Raw genomic sequence first — 21,105 nt, 5'->3', positions numbered from 1 at the left:
TAAATAACATTAAGATATTTTCCATTATTCAATGTAAGATAGAATTGGAGGACATAGCAAAGGTTGCGTGATATCGTATCGAACCTCAAACATCATCGACACATCGCAATCCAATTCCAATGATTTAAATACGAAGTTAGTTTGATTACTTAAAGCAATTAATTCGATAAGATGAAACTATATCAAACGACGACAAAAGTGAATGTGTTAAAACATTTCGAAGTTGTACATTAATAATAATCATACATAATTCATTGAAAAAATTTCGCAATTTTTCTATCGATTCTTTTAGATTCTTAAACGTTTTTCGGCACACATTGTATGGCTGAAAAATTGTGCGCCGAAACCACTGCTTTCTTTTACGAAATTTTTTATACATTCTTAATAAAGATTACAGAGATATAAATATCAATCGAGTATAAAAATTCGTTAAGTAACGAGTAGTTGCACTTCTTTGATAAGACACTCAAAAATAGTAGAAGGAATCACGATGACAGAATGTAAAGACAAGTACGAAACTTTTTAAAACGTTTCGTGTTGTAAGACGTATGGCTGTTAACGTTTTACAAGCTGGAAACGGAAACGAAATCGGAGGAATTTATTATTTGTTCGCCGTGAGCATTTGCTTTCAAGATATAATAGGGCTAATCTGTGTTTCTCGATCAGCATGCTGCATCACGATGCGAACATTTTTTTACACAGAATCGCTAGTATAGAATCTAAAATACGTATTGTCACGAGTCACGAGGCCATTGGTTGAAAGCGTCCTGGCAATCGTTCAGTTCATGCCGATCGAAAAGCCTCGATTTCGGTATTTCTTAAGTGCATTTTCATATTTGACGCAGTTGCATTACCGAAGGACGCCGAATCGAATGTTATTCGCCTATTTCCTGAATACATCAATAACATTACAAAAATATTTGCAAAGTATAACATTAATCGAACGGATAATTACAGCTGATCCAGCAGCATGGTAATGTTATTAATATGTTTTTAGTGAAGTTTCGGGTTCCCTTAAGGAAAATATCACACGCTTTCTCAAGCATATGCGTTGTCGTTTTGCGAAACGATCTGTAAGTTCCTTTTTTCTCTCTAGAAGTATTACTAGAAGTATTACCAGCAGTTTGTAGAACTTACGTAAAGTTTCGGTATGTAACTACCATATTGTCTCTGTGTCATTCGATCAGCAGTTTAAGAACGCCTTGTTCAAAGACGTCTTAGACAACATCGTCCAATCTGTGTTATTAGTCGTTCCGTTACGATAACTATGGTCGACAGTTAATCCTGTTAATTTTTTATAACGTTGGCGCATACAAAATAATGTTTTCCTTAAAAAAATAAAAGGAATGTTACAAAGAAGCTTGCCGTCAAATCAACAATTGTCTTTTCTTTTTTGGACGACTTTCGTAGTGAGGTAGCAGTATGACAAAAACGTTTGAACAAGAATCGTATCGGGGCCATTCTAGACTGGTCCCTTGGCCAATAACGAAAAAAATATATGCTTCGACGGTCCGATGAAAGAAGTTTATTTGTTGTGGATCAAATTAAGGAATTCCTCGCGAGTCTTTGGATCGTCCCGGAACACGCCGAGCATCGTTGACGTAACCGTCTTGCTGTTTATTTTCTGAACTCCTCTCATTACCATACACATGTGCCTGTAAACAAAGTATTTTTAAGTTACTCACTGCTGCTATATATCGAATAATTACTCATATCTCACCGTTAAAATTGACAGTAATTAATTCACCATGTATATATTAAACGGAATTTGAGATTTCGCTATAATCTATGTTAACAAAGATACTGTTATCTAATGGGCAAGAAATAAAATAAATACTATAATCAAGATACGTTACGTTGTACATTTTAAACACAATCTACGTTCGTTCTAATGTACATGATACTTAATCTCGGAGTTGCGAAAAAAGTATTGGTACTAAAACCGGTTGGTAATCTTTTTATTAGTTTCCTCATTTTTGTAAGCTCTCAAGGCGACGCTTAACATTTAATCGACATAGTTTTTTAATTACCAATTATTCAAGCACCATCGCTCTCTTTTTCCCTCCCACTGAACCTGTTTTTCCTCTTTTGTTGCACGCAAGTTAGGTAATTCGTTCGCAATTTATGATTACGTTGATTATGTATAACACAAATTATGATATTTGAATTATTGAACATTCGGTATACGTAATTTAGACGATCATTAACGATTGCAACTCCTTATTTCATATTGCAGATACATCCTGTTCACAGGAATCTTAATTGATTTGTTCGCAGCTAGTACACGATCGAATCGTTACGTGAACGATTTATACATAATTATTAAACGCCTTTATGTATACGTTCTTAAGTATGGAATGAAGCGTTTTCTATTGAGTGATAGCACCTTGTTAGTACAAGGTCGTATTCCTATATACGATTAATCCTTGCGAAAACTATTGCTCAAGATCCGAGCGTATTGGAACGAAACCGAAGGCAATATAAAAATATGAAGAAAATATCTTGCCAATCTACGTCTATCGTACTTCTTTGCTCTGTTCAATCGTAAGTTTATTATAAGAATAGTGAATGAATTTTTTTCGTTAAATTAAAAAATACGTACACTCCTTCGACGACCACAGCCACTCCCGCTGGTTGCACCGCTTTCGTTACAGCTAATGCAATTTGTTTGGTAAGACGTTCTTGAACCTGAAGTCGTCGGCTGAAGACCTCTACGATTCTGTAAGAAATCAGACAGGAAAACAGAGATGAATATAGTAGAAAAGATTTGGCTATTAAAAAGGGAAAAAGAAAGAATAAAGATATAAAGAAGACGACTTTACATAGAACGTAATATGGAATAAAGGATAGGTAACGAAAAGTGAAAGTTCCTGCTACGACCCTGGCTCGAATGTTTGAAAATCTACTAGTTGCTTACCGTTTGAAGGCTAATGTTAAGTTCATAACATTTAACAAGTAAGTGGACACCGGTCGATTAAGTCTAGCAATGCGTGAAAGTGGTCGGCGTGCCAACTATCGGCGTATTCTTTTCTTCTCGCTTTAATATTCCTCTAATCAAGGCCGATAACTATTGCCGGCTATTACTGCCGATTCAATTTGTTATCGCGAAATTGTGAAATACAATATCACAGTATTGCTTATTATTTTAATTAAGTTTTATCTATCAACATTTTAACGAATTTTTTTTCACCATGATCATGACCACGTAAAAATATCGAACTAAATTAGATAACGAAACTGTTTATACCGAATAAAATAATTTTTATTATTCTTAATAGTTATTTTAATGATCTACGAGAATCGATCTAAGAGCGAATCCGTCTAATCGCGTTTAAGCGAGAACAGTGCAGTATCTCATAACGGCTTGAAGTTATTGAAAAAACTCAGCACCTTTCCTTCCTTTTATTTCATGGGGTTTGTTGCGTGCTATGATTGTTGTGAAAAACCCGCGGAATTTCCGTGCAGGCCCTCACAGGTCGCTCCGTACTCTCAAGTGCCGGTAACGTAGGGGTGATCAGTTGCAGAATAATTTTCACAAATCATATTCTTCAGCTTCTTACAAGCTCAAATGCATAAACAACCGATTCGTGTGCTCCTCCCCTCTCAACAACCCTCGTATGAGGGACTATGAGAACCTCATCTCGAATAGTTTAGATTTAGCGTACATCGATACCTCCACGTTATCGGAGTGGATCATATCAGACCATCGGACTATCATTTGAGGGAAAAGTCCTGAGTCTCTGCTCACTGACAGGCAGCTACTAATGACGAGGTAAATGCTTCATGGCTTCATAAAGTCAGAATTTCTTAGATTTATAAACATAAACGTGTACAGACATACAGAAGACATAAACGTTAGAAACTATAAATGAGTACAAGAATAATAACATAAATTTTGAATATAGGATGAGCATAAGGAGAAATTCTGACTTGGTATCTAAAATGTTATATATGATAAAACGTGCGTAACAAAAAACAAAGAAAGACCCGAAGCGGTATTCTTGTGTCTACGTTGTCTTGATGTATCATACGTTACAACGTAAACGTGTAGGGAATGCCGAGATGAATATCGATTAATATATCAAAAAATATAATATTATTCTATTCAAAAAAGTGGAATTGAGCTTAAAATCTGCCCTGTAAAAAAATGATTTGCGCCATAATATGTCATCCTTCGAATCGATCGACTTTCGTTAAAACAGCTTTTTAATAACTTCAACTCCTTATGAGATATTCCACTGTTCTCACTTAAGCGAAACAGACTGTAGAATACAGCATGTGATAATTCCTATATGAAGTTAATTATGTCGACTATGATTAAGTTCGTTAATCTCTGTAGGAGGCTCGCTTTAATTACGTCAAAAATAAATCAGTACGTATCGATTAATAGCGTTAATAAAACGTCGCGCAATGATGACAGTTCAATCAACGCGATTTAATTGATCGCTGGTACAAATAATCTAGCATCAATTAATCTCCATTTCCGCGAGACAAGATATTAGCTGTCTTAATCTGACGAACGATTCAGCTGCTGCTCTCACGGGATTCAATTGCACCAGCACGATGTCTCGTGTTAATTCAATTTACGATAAACGCTGCCTTCTAGTAAAGAAAATTCCTCGTTACCTGGCCAATTTGCTCAGCCCAAGGATCTTCTTGCATGGTAGGTAGCCGATCGAGACTTTTCCGTAGAACGGTACCAAGTGATGCTCGCACATGGAGAACATCTCGATATCCTTCACTACAACCATCTCGTCGTGATCTTCATCGTATATCGCGTCGTTTATAACGTCTGGAATAAATATGTAAATATTATAAAAAGATCACAGGAAAGAAACATGATAAATATATATTCCGTAGCACTTGGACTTTATAATTACAACGTTATTTTACGATTAAGCAAAATTAGAATTATAACGTCATACAATTGAATATTAAAATAACCTGTTGATTTCAAAGGTGTAAATTCTTTAAAAACAGTTGACCAGTGATAAGTTTCGTGAAATTGGATGATAATACTAGGACGAACAACGTTTTTATATTTAGTTTCAAAAACCAAATAAAAGGATAGCTTTGATAATACGCGATTGATTGATAACGCAATGGATTGCAAACCTGTTCTTTCGTGATTTATCGTGTTGACTTATCCTCCCGCAGCCTTCGTATGTATATAAAAAAAAAAAAAAAGAACAGAAAGTAGAAAGATATTGCATGAAAAAATCTTGTATACATATTTATTTATATATTTCGTTTACTGAGATCGCGTGATCGTTACACAATTTTAATGACTCCGTTGGCGCAAAAAACAACCAACCTTGTACAAAGGTGGGAAAATGGTTGTCGTTTAAATTGTTCTGCGAAAGAACATCTTGCACGTGGGTTAAGGTCCTCGCGATCCTAGCTGTGATTTACTCGATATTGACCTACTTACTACAACATTCGTACTAGTGATGGTGTATAGGTATGAATCGGTGGTTGGTAGGTGTCGGTGGGAAATGGAGGGTGCTCTCCACGGTTTCCACGGCAACCTTAACAAGAAACACCTTCACAATGACCGGCAATGATGAAACGAATTCGCGCCCCGGTTAACCAAGTGTATTTTTCCATACGTAATAAGATGCTCCTGTCCGCTGTAAATAAATGACCCCTCGAAACCTTTTAACGTGACGAAACAATGATATATAAATTCCAAACGCTTTGGCGGTGGAAATTCATTTCAACGAGCTTTTACGTGCACACCTCCATTTCTATACTAGACTAAACTCGAGCAATTTCCTCTCTTCTATACGAACTACCTTTGAAGGAGATGCTGAAAGCGTACAGTTTAATTTTTCCACCTGGTGATCTGACGCGATCAACCTTCGACCGAGATTTGTGTTATCGATCAAAACAACTATGCAGAATATTATTAACTAAATGGAGCATCATCGATCCGATAGTTTTTATATATTTTTTTATTGGTAACCTTTACGTTACTCTGACAACAGTGGAATCATCGAAAAAGGGAAAGTGCAATCGCAAACATATGGCACAGAAACGTCAGACCACAGGCTATATCGATTTTGACATTGTATTTGTAGAACCGTGTGTTATATGCAATATCTTTCGCGTAGTATAATCTAGAATTAACTATCACGTTAATTATCGTTAATTAGAGTATCAGTGCATTAAAACAGGTAGTAGCACTTAAACATGATTTTGACTCGATCGTTGCTCACGATCCTACAAAAATAAATTAACGAAGAACAGAGGATTAATGGTTTCATGGAATGTATACTATAGATGTACCACTATATGTCCTGATACATTATCGATAAGAATGGAAGGTAAAGGGAACTTATTATAGGGGAACGGTTCCGTAGGAGTTGGTGGTGGGTGACTAAAAGAGAGCGTGGGTTGAGCTTTCGTAGGAAAGTGCTCTGGACTCGTTTCAAATTCACTGGGGCGAGTAGAACTGCCGTTAACCAGGCTTATCTCGAGGGCAGTTGCACTCTAGGTGGATGGAGAGCTAAGTCGAAATGAATTAAAGGGACACCACCACCTGTAGCTGCTGTTTCACCTACATCAACGTTGTGTTAGATCGTACTATTTATCGAGAGCCATTTCGTACAAGCGAAAGTAAAATATCAAACGGATTATATAGCGCATCAATTAGATCAATTCGATGGATTCTCGACATAACTAACAAATTGTTTCTTAATTAAGATTCTAATATAAATTATAAATTATATACGTATATAATATAATATTATGTCGAGGAAATAAATTGAAATTTAGATATCGAATTAAAGCGGTATATCAGGGCATCTTTAATGGGCATGTCGCTTTTACTTTACTTGGCTATTCGTGGAATCATAATTACCGCGGAGCAGTAGCATTTCTACGCGATACGCGACAAATGGAAGAGAAAGATGAAAGGTATTTTCTTCGAGTCGCTGTACGTTCCTGAGACCCATTTATATCACGAGCTTTACGCCTTCTTTTTTTCGAATTGTACTTAAGACTTCCTCTCTTTTCCCCTGTGACGGATCTCGAGTAACTCGAAGGAGGGAGGAAAGAAATGGACGGCACTTTCCTCGAGTGGGTATTCCTCGAGTGGGTATATTCATGGTTTTATCTGTTCTATCGACCCTATACCTTAAGAGAATCATGATTAAATGGCCGTATTATTTTCAGTAAAATAAAAGATCTTTTATGATTAGAAAATCGGACGACTTCTTATCTGATTTATGGAAAATTACGTTATATTATATTCTCTTATCTTTACCTTGTTATTTTATTTTTCGTTCCTATTGTACGATATCTTTTTATTCTTAATTATTTAATTATTTTCGTTCAACTTATTTCCTCGTACATTTCTTATACAAGGTAATAAAAACGTGATAGCTAATGATAAGTGACTTACCATCGATGCTTTGATCGTAACCTTTGGTGAAAAACAGCATGGCTTTCGCAGCACGTTCCGGAGTCTTTAAAAGACCTGGTCGATCAGGATCCTCGCCAAGTGAGCTCAAAAGTAGCTTGTAACTTCGTGACATTTCCGGAAGTAGAGCCTCGCGCGTGGGTGGCCTATGGTCTAGCTCCAAATCGTGATGAAAGGTACATTTTTCATGTCCTGGTAAAGCAAACACTTTAAAGTATCTCTATCATACTTTTTATCATACTATCTATCGTACTTTTCAATGTTTATTAAATTCACTGAACTCTATTTAAATTTAATTTTATCTCTCATATACGTAAACGTCAATGTTTACTAGATCCTGTTCTTGGCGATTATGAAGCCTGATTTCATTTTTTTAAACATCATCGTTATCGTTGGCAATGACCCGCGCTGACGTAAGACTCACGATTCGATAGGTTTGCTTGCGTGTGGTAACGAAAAAGAAATTTGTTGCCTTCCTATGAGAAGCACATATTCGATATTGATAACAAGTACAAGCACGTATTTGCTATTTTTAATACATACTACGATACCTCTGCCAGCAAACACTTGTTCGCAAATTTTGACGAACAAAGATTTTCCTAATGCGTCTTTTGTCTCTCGATACTCTTTGCAAAGTATAGAAGAAGGTGCGCAATAAGATTTCTAGACAAAGACACGATCGATCGGCAAACAAAGTTGAATCACGAGTTTGACGGGTACAAGTTTAATAAAAGTAGATGTCTAACAAAGTGACACGATTTTAATTGGCAAGTGGAACAAATCAAAGGAACAACATAAAAGGAATTAATAACGTAATAACGAAACGTAACGTAAGGCAACCTTAATCCGTGCTTATTACTTTGGACCAGTTCTTTTTTTCTTCTTCGTCGCTTCCTTTAACGGGTACGAAACATTGTATATTCATAAACGTTAAATGTTTCCATTCACGATTAGCATAACGCTTTAATTCACATTCGCAAATGTAGATCGATCGATGGATCGATCGTCCGGCGAGGGTCCCACGCTACTCTTCGAACGATGCCTGTAATATTCCAAAGTGTTCTGATCCACGACGAGGTTTGTCGTTGACGGTCGTCTTGCATGCATTGCCGAACTTATTGCATAACGATTAACGATGGCGTTACATCAAGCAGAAGGCGAGATTTCTATCGATAGCCATAATTTATCACTTGTATAACGCTTCATTCGCGAGCAATCTAGAACGTATTAAATTAAAGAGAATCAGTTCTCGGGACTTCTCTCGGCATAGATTTGTTCTTGCAAGCGCGGTAGATAGAATCTAACACTGGAATTGACGTATTCAAGATGGAAAACTAAGTTAAACCATGCTCTTGCTAATGAACGGTATCGCGTAATTCAATCGAGTAACGGCACTGCTCCAATACGCTGTATCAATATGCACGCATATTGTACGCATTCCTGGAAATTGGTAGCCAGGTTCAACTTTATTATACGTACGTGATATAGTTACGTTAGTTATCATGAATTGCATGATTTTTGTTTTATAGAAGGCTAAATATCGATTCGATAACTATACGCTGAATTACGAGGGCAGACTGAGAAGTTTCCAGAATGACAATGACAGTAAGACAGATAAAGCAAATCTTAGCGCGGATGCCGCAAACTTTTCAATCTGCTTCTGTAAATAGACGAACGTTAATGTTTCCAAATTCGGTAAATTGGGTTAATTATTAACGCTTTGGTTCTATTTGATTTACTCAAAATTTTTCGTAATCTTAAGACCTTTTCCCGAGAAAGGAAATTAAAGAAGGTTTAACAAGAAAGAGATATTATTACGAAACATAGCACACGTTGCTTTGCACTCTACAGCAGAGGTGGCCAACTTCATTATATAATACATGACGACTATTTTTCTTAAAAATGTGTTCGCGATCTATCTATTAAAATCTTCACGTTTAACACATTCAAACATGTGCCTTGTGTACTAATAAATGAAAAAGAGAGAAGAGGTATTAAACGAACATGGCATTTTATTAATATTAATATTTATTAACAAGTCGACCGACCGATCGTGGTCCACTTGTTGGCCATTCCTACAGCACGTACGACACTTCGTTATTATGTAAATATTGATCTCTTCAATATTTACGATTATGTGGAAAGATTGCACGTGCAAAAACCCATCGATTCTTCGTAATCTATTTTAGCGAGCAAAGATATTATATTTGGAAGATATCGAAGAAGCAGGAAAGCAAATACACGAAAGCAGCGATTGAAAGATCATCGACGCACGTTTTATTCAAAACGATGAAGTCATTCTTGTTTCTAAAGTTATAAATTCGTGGCGAATGAAAGTGTACGAAATTATGTCAACCTTTTTCACCGAAAAATAAAAGATGCTCTCCGTTCCTTCAGAAAGTTGATAGTCGCGTTACGAGGGATCGTACATTCGTAACATTACAGTTATGAGTTACGTTCCATCATAACTGTACCCCAACAGTTCCCAGGGTCTTTTATCATTTTACGATCAGCAGGTTACAGTTGACCTGGAAACGGGAACTATGACCACAGTGCTCTCCAAATCTTTGTCACGGATCACGGTTTGATCAATGACAGCGACGCTGCCCGAAATAAAATTAAAAGTCGGTGAGATGACCGAGATTAGACTAACAACAATGGAGAGTGGAGAATAAAACGAGCATCAGGTGTATGAATGTTTTGTCACGGTCTTTAATACGTAAATGATACCGTAACGTAATTCCCTCTTTTTCTTCCTTCTTCTTTTTACGGAAAGTGCAACAGGCTACGGTTACTTATGTTCGTGCAATCGATTAGGCACGCAATTAACGGCAGAAGATTCCGTCGTTTTGAGAAAATTGAAATAATTGTTCTTCGAATTTGCAGATAAAGCGCATAACAGAGTTAATAACGATCAATGTTACAGAAAAATTTAATGGCGCGTTACTGCAATTTACGGAGCGTAGATAATATCAAAACCTGAATGGAAATTGTTCAATTATCACAAATATCCAAGTCAACAAAGTAGCTGCCACTTGTTGTAACAAGTATATCTAATAGCTCGATGGAAAAAGAAGCATTCCAAATTTTCCAATCAAAAAACGTCTGATCCGGCAAAGTTGTAAAGTCTCGAATCTGGGACCCTTTGCACGATCAACGTTGCGAATGAAATTTAACGAATCAGGTGTTACAGATTCTTGCTACTAAAGCAGTGTTACACAGTAACAGGTTTTATTGGCAATGAAATAGAACTTTTATAAATCACAAACCCTACGCGACATAAAAATGTATCTAATGTCGAAGAAGATAAATCTATAGCCTATCAGTTAACTATAACGCAAGTAGACTATAATGCAAGGTGGCCCTGGAGAAACGATTTTGTGTATCTATCTAATTTATACAACTTTCAAACGATTATTTATCGTATGAACATTCCCGTTCCATCTATTACGCAAAGTACCAGCACGAGAACTGCCTTTCAGCTAATAGGTTTCGCTATGTAATAATAACACTTAATATCGTATATATATTATATTATTTAACTCGAAAATTTGTAAATTCAAATGAACTTGGTAGTAGACTAATCGTGGTAACACGATAACATTCGTAACATTCCACCGGTTCGTTACTTGTTATTAATCTCGGAAATTTCCTGTGACGCGAACGTGGCAAAATCCCTAATCGGAGGACTGCTAATCATACGTGGAAACGATACCTGGCGTGGTGGAAGTTCGTGGAGTTCTGGGCGTCCCCGGTACATCCAAATTGCTCTCCTCGACGCTCTCCGACCAGGAAACAGTTCTTATTGGTCCCGGCTTTTTTATTTTCATCTTGTGGTCGTCTTCGTCGTCGTATATGCTTAGGTCCTTGATTTTCGCGCATTGATTGGAAATCCCGTTCATGACTGCGTCTTCCGATCCTGTTCGCCACTCGAACTATAGTAGCAATAGTAACACGGCCTCTTCTCAATCCGATAGATGATCGATCAATGAGGAACACAAACACTCTATCAAAATTGGTTGAAGGTGTTTTTCAAACGAATGGCACACAGCAAGCAGAAAGTAAACGTAATAAACGGTAGAGAATCGAAGCGATTGACGCTAAACGTGCCGAGTTTATAATAGTAACTGTATTATTAAATTATTTACTAATACATATACACATCGCGGCAATAGTGGTTTAAATTCGTCGAATCGTGGTAAAAAGAGAATCTGTTCCATTTTTAATTCTGGAATGTTGATAATTGATACTTCGTTAATTGGCCACCGTTACCCCCACCAGTTCTTGGAACTGACTTGGAAGAGCCTCTGATATTACGTATGTAGAATAAATAGATGTGTCAGGTATATATACCGGGTAATTATTGCGACGGTGAATGAGTATTGCCACTTTCTATTATAGGAATACTTTTGTTAACGAAGAAATATCGTTCTGTCGTTTGACAAGAGACTCCTTCTTTAAGGATTGTGGAACCACGTAACAAATGACGCGCGATTTTCTCTTAATGCCTCTAAGTATTTCAATATGAATTTCGAAGCAATTTGAAACTTCTAAAATATCAAATATGATTTTATATTTAAAATTTTTTAGTCCCGATGATTTTTAAATCTTGTGTCTTGACAGAGTTCGAGTCTGTTTTACATTTTCGTGACTCATATAAAATATCGAAGATAGAACACACTGTACAGATAAAATATAATATATATTAAGATGTATTAAGATTTATACAAGTACAGAGACTTTCAAGATTTATCAAGTTTCTCAAAAGCTTTAAATATCAAATCATATTGAAAGCGATTCAAAGTGTTTCAGCACATCCTCTACCACGTGATTCACGAACAATACGCGTGTTATGTATATAGTACTCGGCAAGTTTCAGCGAATCGGGTTCTACCATCAAACTGATGAAACTTACTCGCAGTCGGATTGACTCTGTCGGTTCACGTGCACCCCTTGGATGTTCGTCGAACACCGGTACGAAAAAAGTGAAACGTCGTTAAAAACGTCCGACGTCGCTTTCCCAAGATTAAACGTTCGTACTCATGAGAGAACAATCGCGAATATTATTATATTCTTTAGACAAAATGAACGAAAACGAAAGGGGAAATAAAGGAATGAGACAGGTTTGAGACACGGGAGAAGACAGAAATAAGAAAATAAAAAAGAGAGTGGTCAACGAGTCCGAAAGGAAAGAGAAACGACCGCGAACTCGCTCGGTTAAGTGACGCAGTGTGACTGAACCGACGGAACTGTGGAGTACGAATGTTCCCTATGGTTCTTCCGTCTCTATCTCTTTCCCCCTCTGTCTTTGTTCCGCCCTAATCGCACCGTGTCTCCGTCTCTCTTTTTCCCAACAAGTACTTTTTTCCCTCTCGTTTTTTTTTTTAACCTTTATTTTGTTTTATGTAGAAAACTGTAGTGACCGTAACCGTTGAAGCGTAGTGTCACTACTCGACCCCCAAAAAGCAAATTCTCGCGACTGATGAGCAAAATCTCGCGTCACGTTCAGTATATATCGGGAGAATGCAAGTACTGCACGGTGAGAGTGACATAGAAGTGAGAATACCTCCCTCCAAGCGAACGATCCTCCCGCTACAGCGTTCGAGAGGGAAATACCCAACTTTGCCCGGACTACACACTGCGAGATGTGCAGTGTCGAGTGACAAGTAGCGCCTCGCCATAGGAAAGTGTCGAAATATCCGTAACTTGCGATTGCGAGGTCGACATGGCACACGGTTACGCTTTTAGCGTACAAAAATACCGTGAGAATTATCGTTTCTAGATACATATAATTAAGATTCACAATGAAACATACTAAATGAAAATGATATAGAGCTGCAATGATATTAGTGAAACAGTAAAGGTAACCCTTTCCATTGTCAAGCATATAATTTTCCAAGATATTTTTGCACAGATTAAGAACCTCGAGTCATTTTCAGGGCCATCAATATCAATTTGGAATTATGTATTTCTTTCGAGAGTACGAATTCTAATCTTTAACAATTACAGGTCAACTTTTACTAATTATCGTTTGAGCAGAGGGGACTTAATACTGCAGGAATATAAATTTATTAAATAACTTCCATTAATATGTATAGCTTCTTAACTCTAAAATAACCAGCTTCTATAGTGAAGATAAAGTAGGTATATTTTCCGATCTTAATAAAAATCAACACTAATTTGCTTATATAATGTTCTTAGTTATTGCAAGATAAAAAAGAAAAGTAAAATCCATCGCCACAAGCATTTTGATTTTTCTATGGTTTAATTTATGATTGCACGCTACATAGATACATATATTGTACTCATCTAATATCGGAGTAACCACAGATTGATTACAAGGAAAATTTATGATGGAGCAACAGGAAAGCACAGAAGGAAAGGAAACACTATCCTTTATGGGTTTTTAGAACGCGAGTCAGAATTTACGTCATTGTGATTTCCAAGAGACCGGTTCCTCGGTACTGATCTTATTCCTTTTATTCGCAGGACTCCTTAAGACCGCGTAAACGTGTTTAATGCGCATAGATCTTTCTTAGTACACGTTTTACGCGTACGTCAAACACCAATTTCGCGAGATCATACTTAATTTTGACTTTTATACGTTCTATCTTCTCTACGTAAGCATCATGAAAGATGCACAACTCGAAGAAACCTATATATTTTTATTTCCTATTTATCAAGATATTCCTAAAACGCTATGGAAATATAGTAGAGTTATTATGAAAACACACGTATAATCGTCATTTTCAGATGCAAGCGATGACCTTGAAAACAGCGACATAACAAGATCTCGATAGCCCTATAAGTACTGTTGGTAATTAATAGCGACAATGATAAAAGCGATGGTGGTCGCATGCAACTGGCCATTCCCTGTTTCAGTAATTAAGTTTCAACGTCGATGAGGTTATCATGATATTCCGGCTAGGCTATTAGTCTACAAGGGGACCTGAAGGTGGAATGAGTAAAGTTACTATACGTCTATTATAGTTTGTGATAATATATTAGAATCCGTTAACTGACTAGCAAGTTACATATGACTTACACTTACTTATTGCCTCCTACTCGTTACTTGTTCTATTCTCCTACTATTTCTGTTAATTGTACGATACTTTTACAGGACTGCCTTTCGAACTACGCTTTTTTAAAATAAGGAACTATAACAAAAATAAATTATGATTAATAAGTTAGTCAATTCAAGCTGCAATGACATTGTACCTATATATATATATGTATCGAAAAGTATACTTTAAACGAGTCTTTGCACTTTGCATTACTGAATGAATAAAGCATAAATCTTTGTTTTATCTAAACGATCTACGCGAAAAAATAATGCGTTGGCTCATATTATTTTCTGTACGACGATAGCGTATCTATCGAACTGTACAAAAGCGCGCAAAGTTACATTTCTCGTCCGTATTCATAGTTGCACTACTGAAACTCGTCTGATTGTGAGATCAATTGACCTTCACTACTTGCAATCAATACAAAGCTGTTGTTGGTACATCGCGAAGTATCTGACATCCCAAAAACCCCGCTGAATATGTTCAACGAAACGATAAAATTTCGCCTTGTTACAAGAGTCTACTTGAAATCCATGAAGAAGGAAAATACTCTCGACGTTCCATTGTGCGGATTTTATTAACGTTCGTCTAACGACTTAACGAGCGTGAAGCTTTTTGCACCGGTTTAGAGGTTGCGTTATAAAGGGGGAAAAACTAAAGGAAAGGCGACGTATAGAAAACTAAAGTGTATCGGTGAAGAATTCGAGGTCATTCTCATGTAACAACAACAGCGAATCAATGCCAGAGGAATGTACGATGATAGGCACGCGAAGAATGGATCTACCCCGAATCATTTAAGCATAGAGTCATAAAAGCGAGAGCTCTCTAGCAAAACTCACTGTTCCATCATAATTTACTTCTGTATGTAATAGCAATAAATAGGAGATACGCAATACAATATCTTTCTTTTAATAATTATTTTAATTATTTAAAAATCGATCTCGATGATAGTAAGATTTCATTTCTACAAATGATAATTTTTAAATAAATAATAAACAGTAAGGACCTATATTTTGTGATATCGTGAACTAGAAACTCTATATCCAAGTTCTTTGCTCTATCCTAATACCGCATGCTTTACCCTAATACAAAGTATAGAGTACGCAGATACTTGATATGATTATATAGTCTCATGTCGATATCGACGATATCGTTTTATCGTTATTTAATATGATTGGCAAATATAAATCTATTATAACATGACATCGAGCCGCATGCTGAAAAGAAATGCAATGAATATGAGAAGATATAATCCCTCATAAGTGTTATGTACTCGTTCTAGTCTAATAATTGAGGAAGTCGCGATGAAATTAAAAAGTCATGATAAATTCTAACTAACATATCTATGTGTATATGTGTGCAATGGCTATTAATTTATAATTAATTCATAAAATGCTTGTAATTACAAGCATTTACAAGCATTTAATTTCTATTCCATTTATAAGACCGATTCCATGTCCAATACACTTTTTATCATTAAAGTATTAAACAAAAGAATAACTGAACTTAAAATGTTAATAAACTCTGCAAAAGTAAATATAAGGTTTACAATTTTATGTAGATATAAAGAGTTCAGTGAATTGGTAGAAATACAAAAATTACGATATTAACATGATACTTACCGCTTTTGGCTATGCAATTCATTTTATCTCTAAGATGATCTTCGATGTATTTCTTCATAAAAATCGAGGATTACTTATGCAGGACTTATATTCTTTAAAAAATAAAAGAAAGATTAATGTTTTCTCTGTACAATTTCTATGATATATATATTATGTATTATATATATATATGATAACTGTACAATGACGTCTCAAGGAATGATGAGGAAAAACGCGACGGTTAAGACTGAATGTAAGTATGTATCGAAGTAAGTATGAATCGTTCACTAACGATTCTCTTTCCAACTACAGATTTATATATCTCTACTCAGATCGAAAAACCTTTGTCAAGCTGATTCCCCTTCCATCTCTTGCCACTTTGGTATTACAGCAGGAAATACGAGCACTTCTTTTCGAAACTAAGAATAAAGAAAGTTGTAACAAAGATATTTTCACTATAATACAAAGGCGAATTATCTCTTTTTAATTTTGTAAAAATGAACAGTAATGAAATCGTAGATAGATGATATTAGAATTGTGAAAATCGTTTATAGCATCAACATAACATTCTAAATTATGATCATTAATAAAAATAGAAAAATAATTTAGTTTTTTTTTGCGGTAAGTTATATAAATGAATGACATACATTCATTTGGATTTTATGGAAAATCAAAACAATAATTAAAATCTTATACAATACTGAATAAATACTTAACAGTACAGTTATATAAAGCAATTGCATCAAAATCTCCATTTCATCTCCATTTGAAAAACGAAGTGACTGAATATGTCTATTGCGGACGATGAATAGTTATCTAAACAAAGTCAATTTTCATCCTATCATATAGTGGTTTGGTTTAAATGTAAACGTAAATTTATTTGTAATGAAAAGCAGTTTTATTAAGGAGATAATACAAATGATTAACATCTATTAAAGTATAAGAAATAAAATATAAAGCATTAACATTAACTCATTCATCAATTAGAAATATAAAGATTTATATGATGTGCGTTAATCGAGCACATATACATAGTTTCAGTAATCAATAAATATATTTTCTTTGTGTTATACTTTATATAATGATACATTTATAGAAAATGTAAATGTATATATATATATATATATTATATATATACATATGTATTATATATATACACATATGTATATATCACGTATTATTGTTTTTACCAAAACAAGTAGTTATTTTATTATATCAGCATTATTATCATATGTTAAATTACGACAATTACGAAGACTCATAAAAAAATTAATTTTGTCAACTAAATACAAAAGAAATGCAGTGTCATCATAGATAAGTATGTTTTGCATTTTTTCTTCGATATATATATATATTTAGTTATATATATGAATATATTTTTATGTGCATATTCAAAGCACGTTTCAAATAATCTTTGCAAACTAAAACTTGTTATTTAGTATTCAAAAATACTTAAAAATATAATTTAACGTCTGCAAATTGTTTTAAATGCAATTATGTAGATAAAAATATTTCTATAAAAAATAGCTATCTGTGGAGTGTTAATTAGTTGGAAAATTGAAAATATTAGTATCAAATTTAAATATAACTACAAAACAAAAAATGCAATGTTCCCCATTCCTATATTTTTGTTTTCGCTATAATAGAGCAAAGTTGTACCTGTAACCTGTAAGTATATAAAAGACTTTATGTTTCGATGGAAGAAACAACTTCGAATTTTATATCCTTCTTTATCAACTCATCGATCAATGATGTTTTATTAAATGCAGCACCAGCAGATAAAACACCACCACTAAAACAGTATAATAAAAATTATAAAATAATATGTATATGGAATAATATACATTCAAGTAAAAGCTATAAACGTACGTTACAGGTATTTTATCGGATTCCTTAAGTATTGTTATAGCAGAAAGTAGTAACATAACGCATGTAGCGCCATATGCAGGATCGGTTCCACTAACTTTAGTAATCATTACTTTGTTTGGTAAATTGTCATGTTTATCAGTAGGTTCAACTAATCCTTCAGTCCATCCATCTGCTTTAAAGGTTATGGAGAAACGAGTGTTATCCAGTATCTCCGGTTTAGGGCCTTCGCGGCTTATATATCCACCGGAAAAGAAAGTGGGATACTAAACAGAATCAAATAAATTTTGCAAAACTTGCATTACTTTTTGTCTCAAGTATCAAACTGATATGAAATATGTATTTTATAATAAAAAAATAGGACATACCTTTAGCAACAAATTACGACCAAATTCATATTTAGATAACATTACAAATATTAAACCAAAAATAGCAGTTGTCAACACAGAGAAAAGAGATCTATCATTAAAAAAGAAAGAGATATATTTAATATGAAATTTTTAATATAATTCTTATGATTGACTTTAAGTAGCTTAATAATAAGATAAATATAAATTTTACTTGAGTGTAAAATAAGTTTGAACTTGAGCTGGCCGTTGTTTATATTTTTCATACAAAAATCGCTGGGTACGCAGAGCTACAGAACGGTCAGATCCTGGAAATACCATAGACCAACCTTCTGATATAGAAGATTTGTGGAGGAAACCCCTAAAAGGTTATTAAGATTATTAAGATTAGGAAACATAAACAATGCAGAAATGTATTTAATATATTTATAATTAATTTATATAATTATAATTATGTTATGTTTATTTTATTGTTAACCTTGGTTTAAGCTTTGGCCAGAATTGAGGTAATCTCTCAGGATAGAGTTTGGAGCGCAACTCGCGTAATTCATGAAAATTTGCAATACCATAAATTGCTGATTCATATGTTCCATAATGAATGAGAGCACCGCTAACTTTTGTAGTTACCCATGTATTTAGATAAGTTTCGATAGAATTGACTTCACCATTAAATTTTTGTTGTGTAAAAATGATACCAAGATCACATGGTATGCTATCAAATCCACATGCACTTATGATATAGATACCAGCTTCTTCTGCTGCCTTATTATATTTTAATTGAATACTTTCTATATACTGTAATACAAAAATAAAAGGATAAACAATGTAAAAATATATAGCACAAGTAACAAGTAGAATTAATATCAAGTTATTAACTTTAATAATTTTGAAACATTTTGAAAAAATTACCTGTGGTTCACCACTGACATCAACTTGATGAGTATGTGTAGCAATACATGCTTTAATTACTGGTTCTCCATAAAATCTATATGGGCCACAACAATTAACAAGCACTTTAGCTTGTGCTGTCATTTTTTTTAAAGACTCTTCATCTTTCAAATCAGCAATCAATATAGGTACATCTTCTAAAGTTAATTCATCATATTATTATAATATAAGCAATATTATGCAAGAACTTAATGATCTAATGTTACCAATATCAGAAGCAAATTCTTTAACAACTGCTTGTAAAGCTTGCTTTCTGCGTCCAGATACTCCAAATTTCATTTCTTTTTCTTTAGCTAGTTGTGCTGCTACTTTTACAGCATATTTTCCAGTATATCCAGTAGCTCCAAATATCACAAAGTCTAATCGTTCGTCTGTCATAATGATAACACCTAAAAATAATAAAATATATCTCTGGTTTGGTATAAGAAATGCCAATGTCATATTTTTGCAAAAATGAGTTAAACCTGATATTAAGTTTGCAAACAATTGTATATTATATATAACAAAAGACAATTTCAAATTCTATGTAGAAATGACTAAAATAACATTTGTATATACCAATGTTAAAATGTTAAAATAAACCTTCTGTAGAAAATAGCAAAGTCAACATAAAAAACAAAAACATAAATTTTATTGTCTCTTTCTATCAAAAAAGAAATTTGGAACACTGGAAACATCTGTGTCAGAAATTATTTGAACATAAATTTTTTTAACATATCTTTAAGTGCTAATATTTGAATTTAATAAATGCTGAGAGTGGTACTTGCATCAAACCACAGACATGTATATGATCATGTCAGTCTCTTATTAAGACTATAATTACCGTATGATTGATTTAACTTTTAAATATTCAAAGGTAAAAAACTAATATTTCATGGTCAGACTATTTATATACACATATGCAAATTTATATTTTTATGAATATAAAAAAATTGAATATGCTCAGGTAGAAAATTACTTTATACTTTATTATGTTGTATTATTGCATGTAATAATTTTACAATTATATAATGAATTTAAATAAAGTACATGTTTTTACTTAAATGTCATCAGTATATAAATTATTATGAACTAGATCTGGTTTGAAGTTCTTTAATTAATAAATATGAATTATTTATATATATGTATATATAAGTGCGAATTATATATAAGAAATAAGATATGAACAATAATAATCCTTGAATATACTTCTTTAAGATGTGCATTGGGAAATATCAAATAAAAACAAAAGACACGCCTTTTAGTATACTATCTTGAATATTGCTGTAGACTGAAATGTCATTTCGCCGGTAATTTGATATAATTATAATTCTCAAGAGTTTACTATATCTTTAGCAAAATTATAAAATTTTTATATCTTGTCGACAAAATACATACCTTGTATAAACGTTGATAAACAGGATCACAACCTTTTTCCGTGCTAACTTTAGTAACGTTGCACTCTTCCTCACAATTACGTCTTTCTATCCGTATGTTGATAGAATCGAATTGAGCTTGACCAGAGTACATACATACATATGCATACATATGTATACTGAATACCAATAGAGAGGGGATTTTATTACGTAATGTTCAATGGTCTGCTGTTTTTATACATCAAATACAAACTTTTAACTATAAAAATTATTTTTAAAAATTGAAAATATAATATTATCTTATACAGAGATACTTCGACGCATTTGCATTTGGTAATGTGTTTTATTAGTACAATACGTTTTCCTTTCATCTCCGACATATATTATGAATAAAATAAGTAAAATGTTAACAACCAACCGTTGTTATATTTCCATTATTTAAATACATATTTAAAGGATCTCCCTCGTTTATACTAATAAATGTGTTAAAAAATAATTCTA

At 34.0% G+C, this 21,105-nt stretch overlaps 1 protein-coding gene and 1 long non-coding RNA gene across 4 annotated transcripts; one reads left to right on the top strand and one right to left on the bottom strand.

The window, feature by feature from the left end:
* Nucleotides 1-316: 316 nt before the first annotated feature.
* On the bottom strand, nt 317-20,772 carry LOC117234789 (saccharopine dehydrogenase-like oxidoreductase). Its single transcript, XM_033496325.1, has 13 exons — nt 20,627-20,772; nt 19,456-19,638; nt 19,211-19,386; nt 18,780-19,096; nt 18,516-18,662; nt 18,323-18,413; nt 17,958-18,220; nt 17,778-17,880; nt 11,139-11,358; nt 7,406-7,615; nt 4,627-4,792; nt 2,603-2,719; nt 317-1,655 (listed from the first exon to the last, which is right to left on the bottom strand). Exons 2-13 carry the CDS (start codon nt 19,625-19,627, stop codon nt 1,526-1,528), a joined length of 2,112 nt encoding a protein of 703 aa, XP_033352216.1. The 5' UTR covers nt 19,628-19,638; nt 20,627-20,772; the 3' UTR covers nt 317-1,525.
* On the top strand, nt 12,132-15,402 carry LOC117234825. Of its 3 annotated transcripts, none has more exons than XR_004493575.1 (3): nt 12,132-13,563; nt 13,625-14,378; nt 14,544-15,402. It is a non-coding gene; the product is annotated as an uncharacterized LOC117234825 (long non-coding RNA). The 3 variants fall into 3 exon arrangements; XR_004493576.1 differs by having other exon boundaries at nt 13,625-14,387; XR_004493574.1 differs by lacking the exon at nt 14,544-15,402 and having other exon boundaries at nt 12,132-13,286; nt 13,433-13,563; nt 13,625-14,479.
* Nucleotides 20,773-21,105: the final 333 nt, after the last annotated feature.

Source organism: Bombus vosnesenskii, unplaced genomic scaffold (genome assembly GCF_011952255.1).
Source record: "Bombus vosnesenskii isolate JDL3184/JDL3185 unplaced genomic scaffold, Bvos_JDL3184-5_v1.1 scf7180000013309, whole genome shotgun sequence".
Lineage (NCBI taxonomy): Eukaryota > Metazoa > Arthropoda > Insecta > Hymenoptera > Apidae > Bombus > Bombus vosnesenskii.
The sequence above is the reverse complement of the archived record's forward strand: the minus strand, read 5'-3'. Positions and strand labels throughout refer to the sequence as shown.

Coding starts and splice junctions, on each gene's coding strand:
- LOC117234789 (XM_033496325.1), bottom strand. CDS start 19,627: ATGACAGACGAACGATTAGACTTTGTGATATTTGGAGCTACTGGATAT. Junction 17,881..17,957: donor TCCGATAAAATACCTGTAAC/GTACGTTTATAG, acceptor ATACTGTTTTAG/TGGTGGTGTTTTATCTGCTG. Junction 2,720..4,626: donor GGGCTGAGCAAATTGGCCAG/GTAACGAGGAAT, acceptor GATTTCTTACAG/AATCGTAGAGGTCTTCAGCC.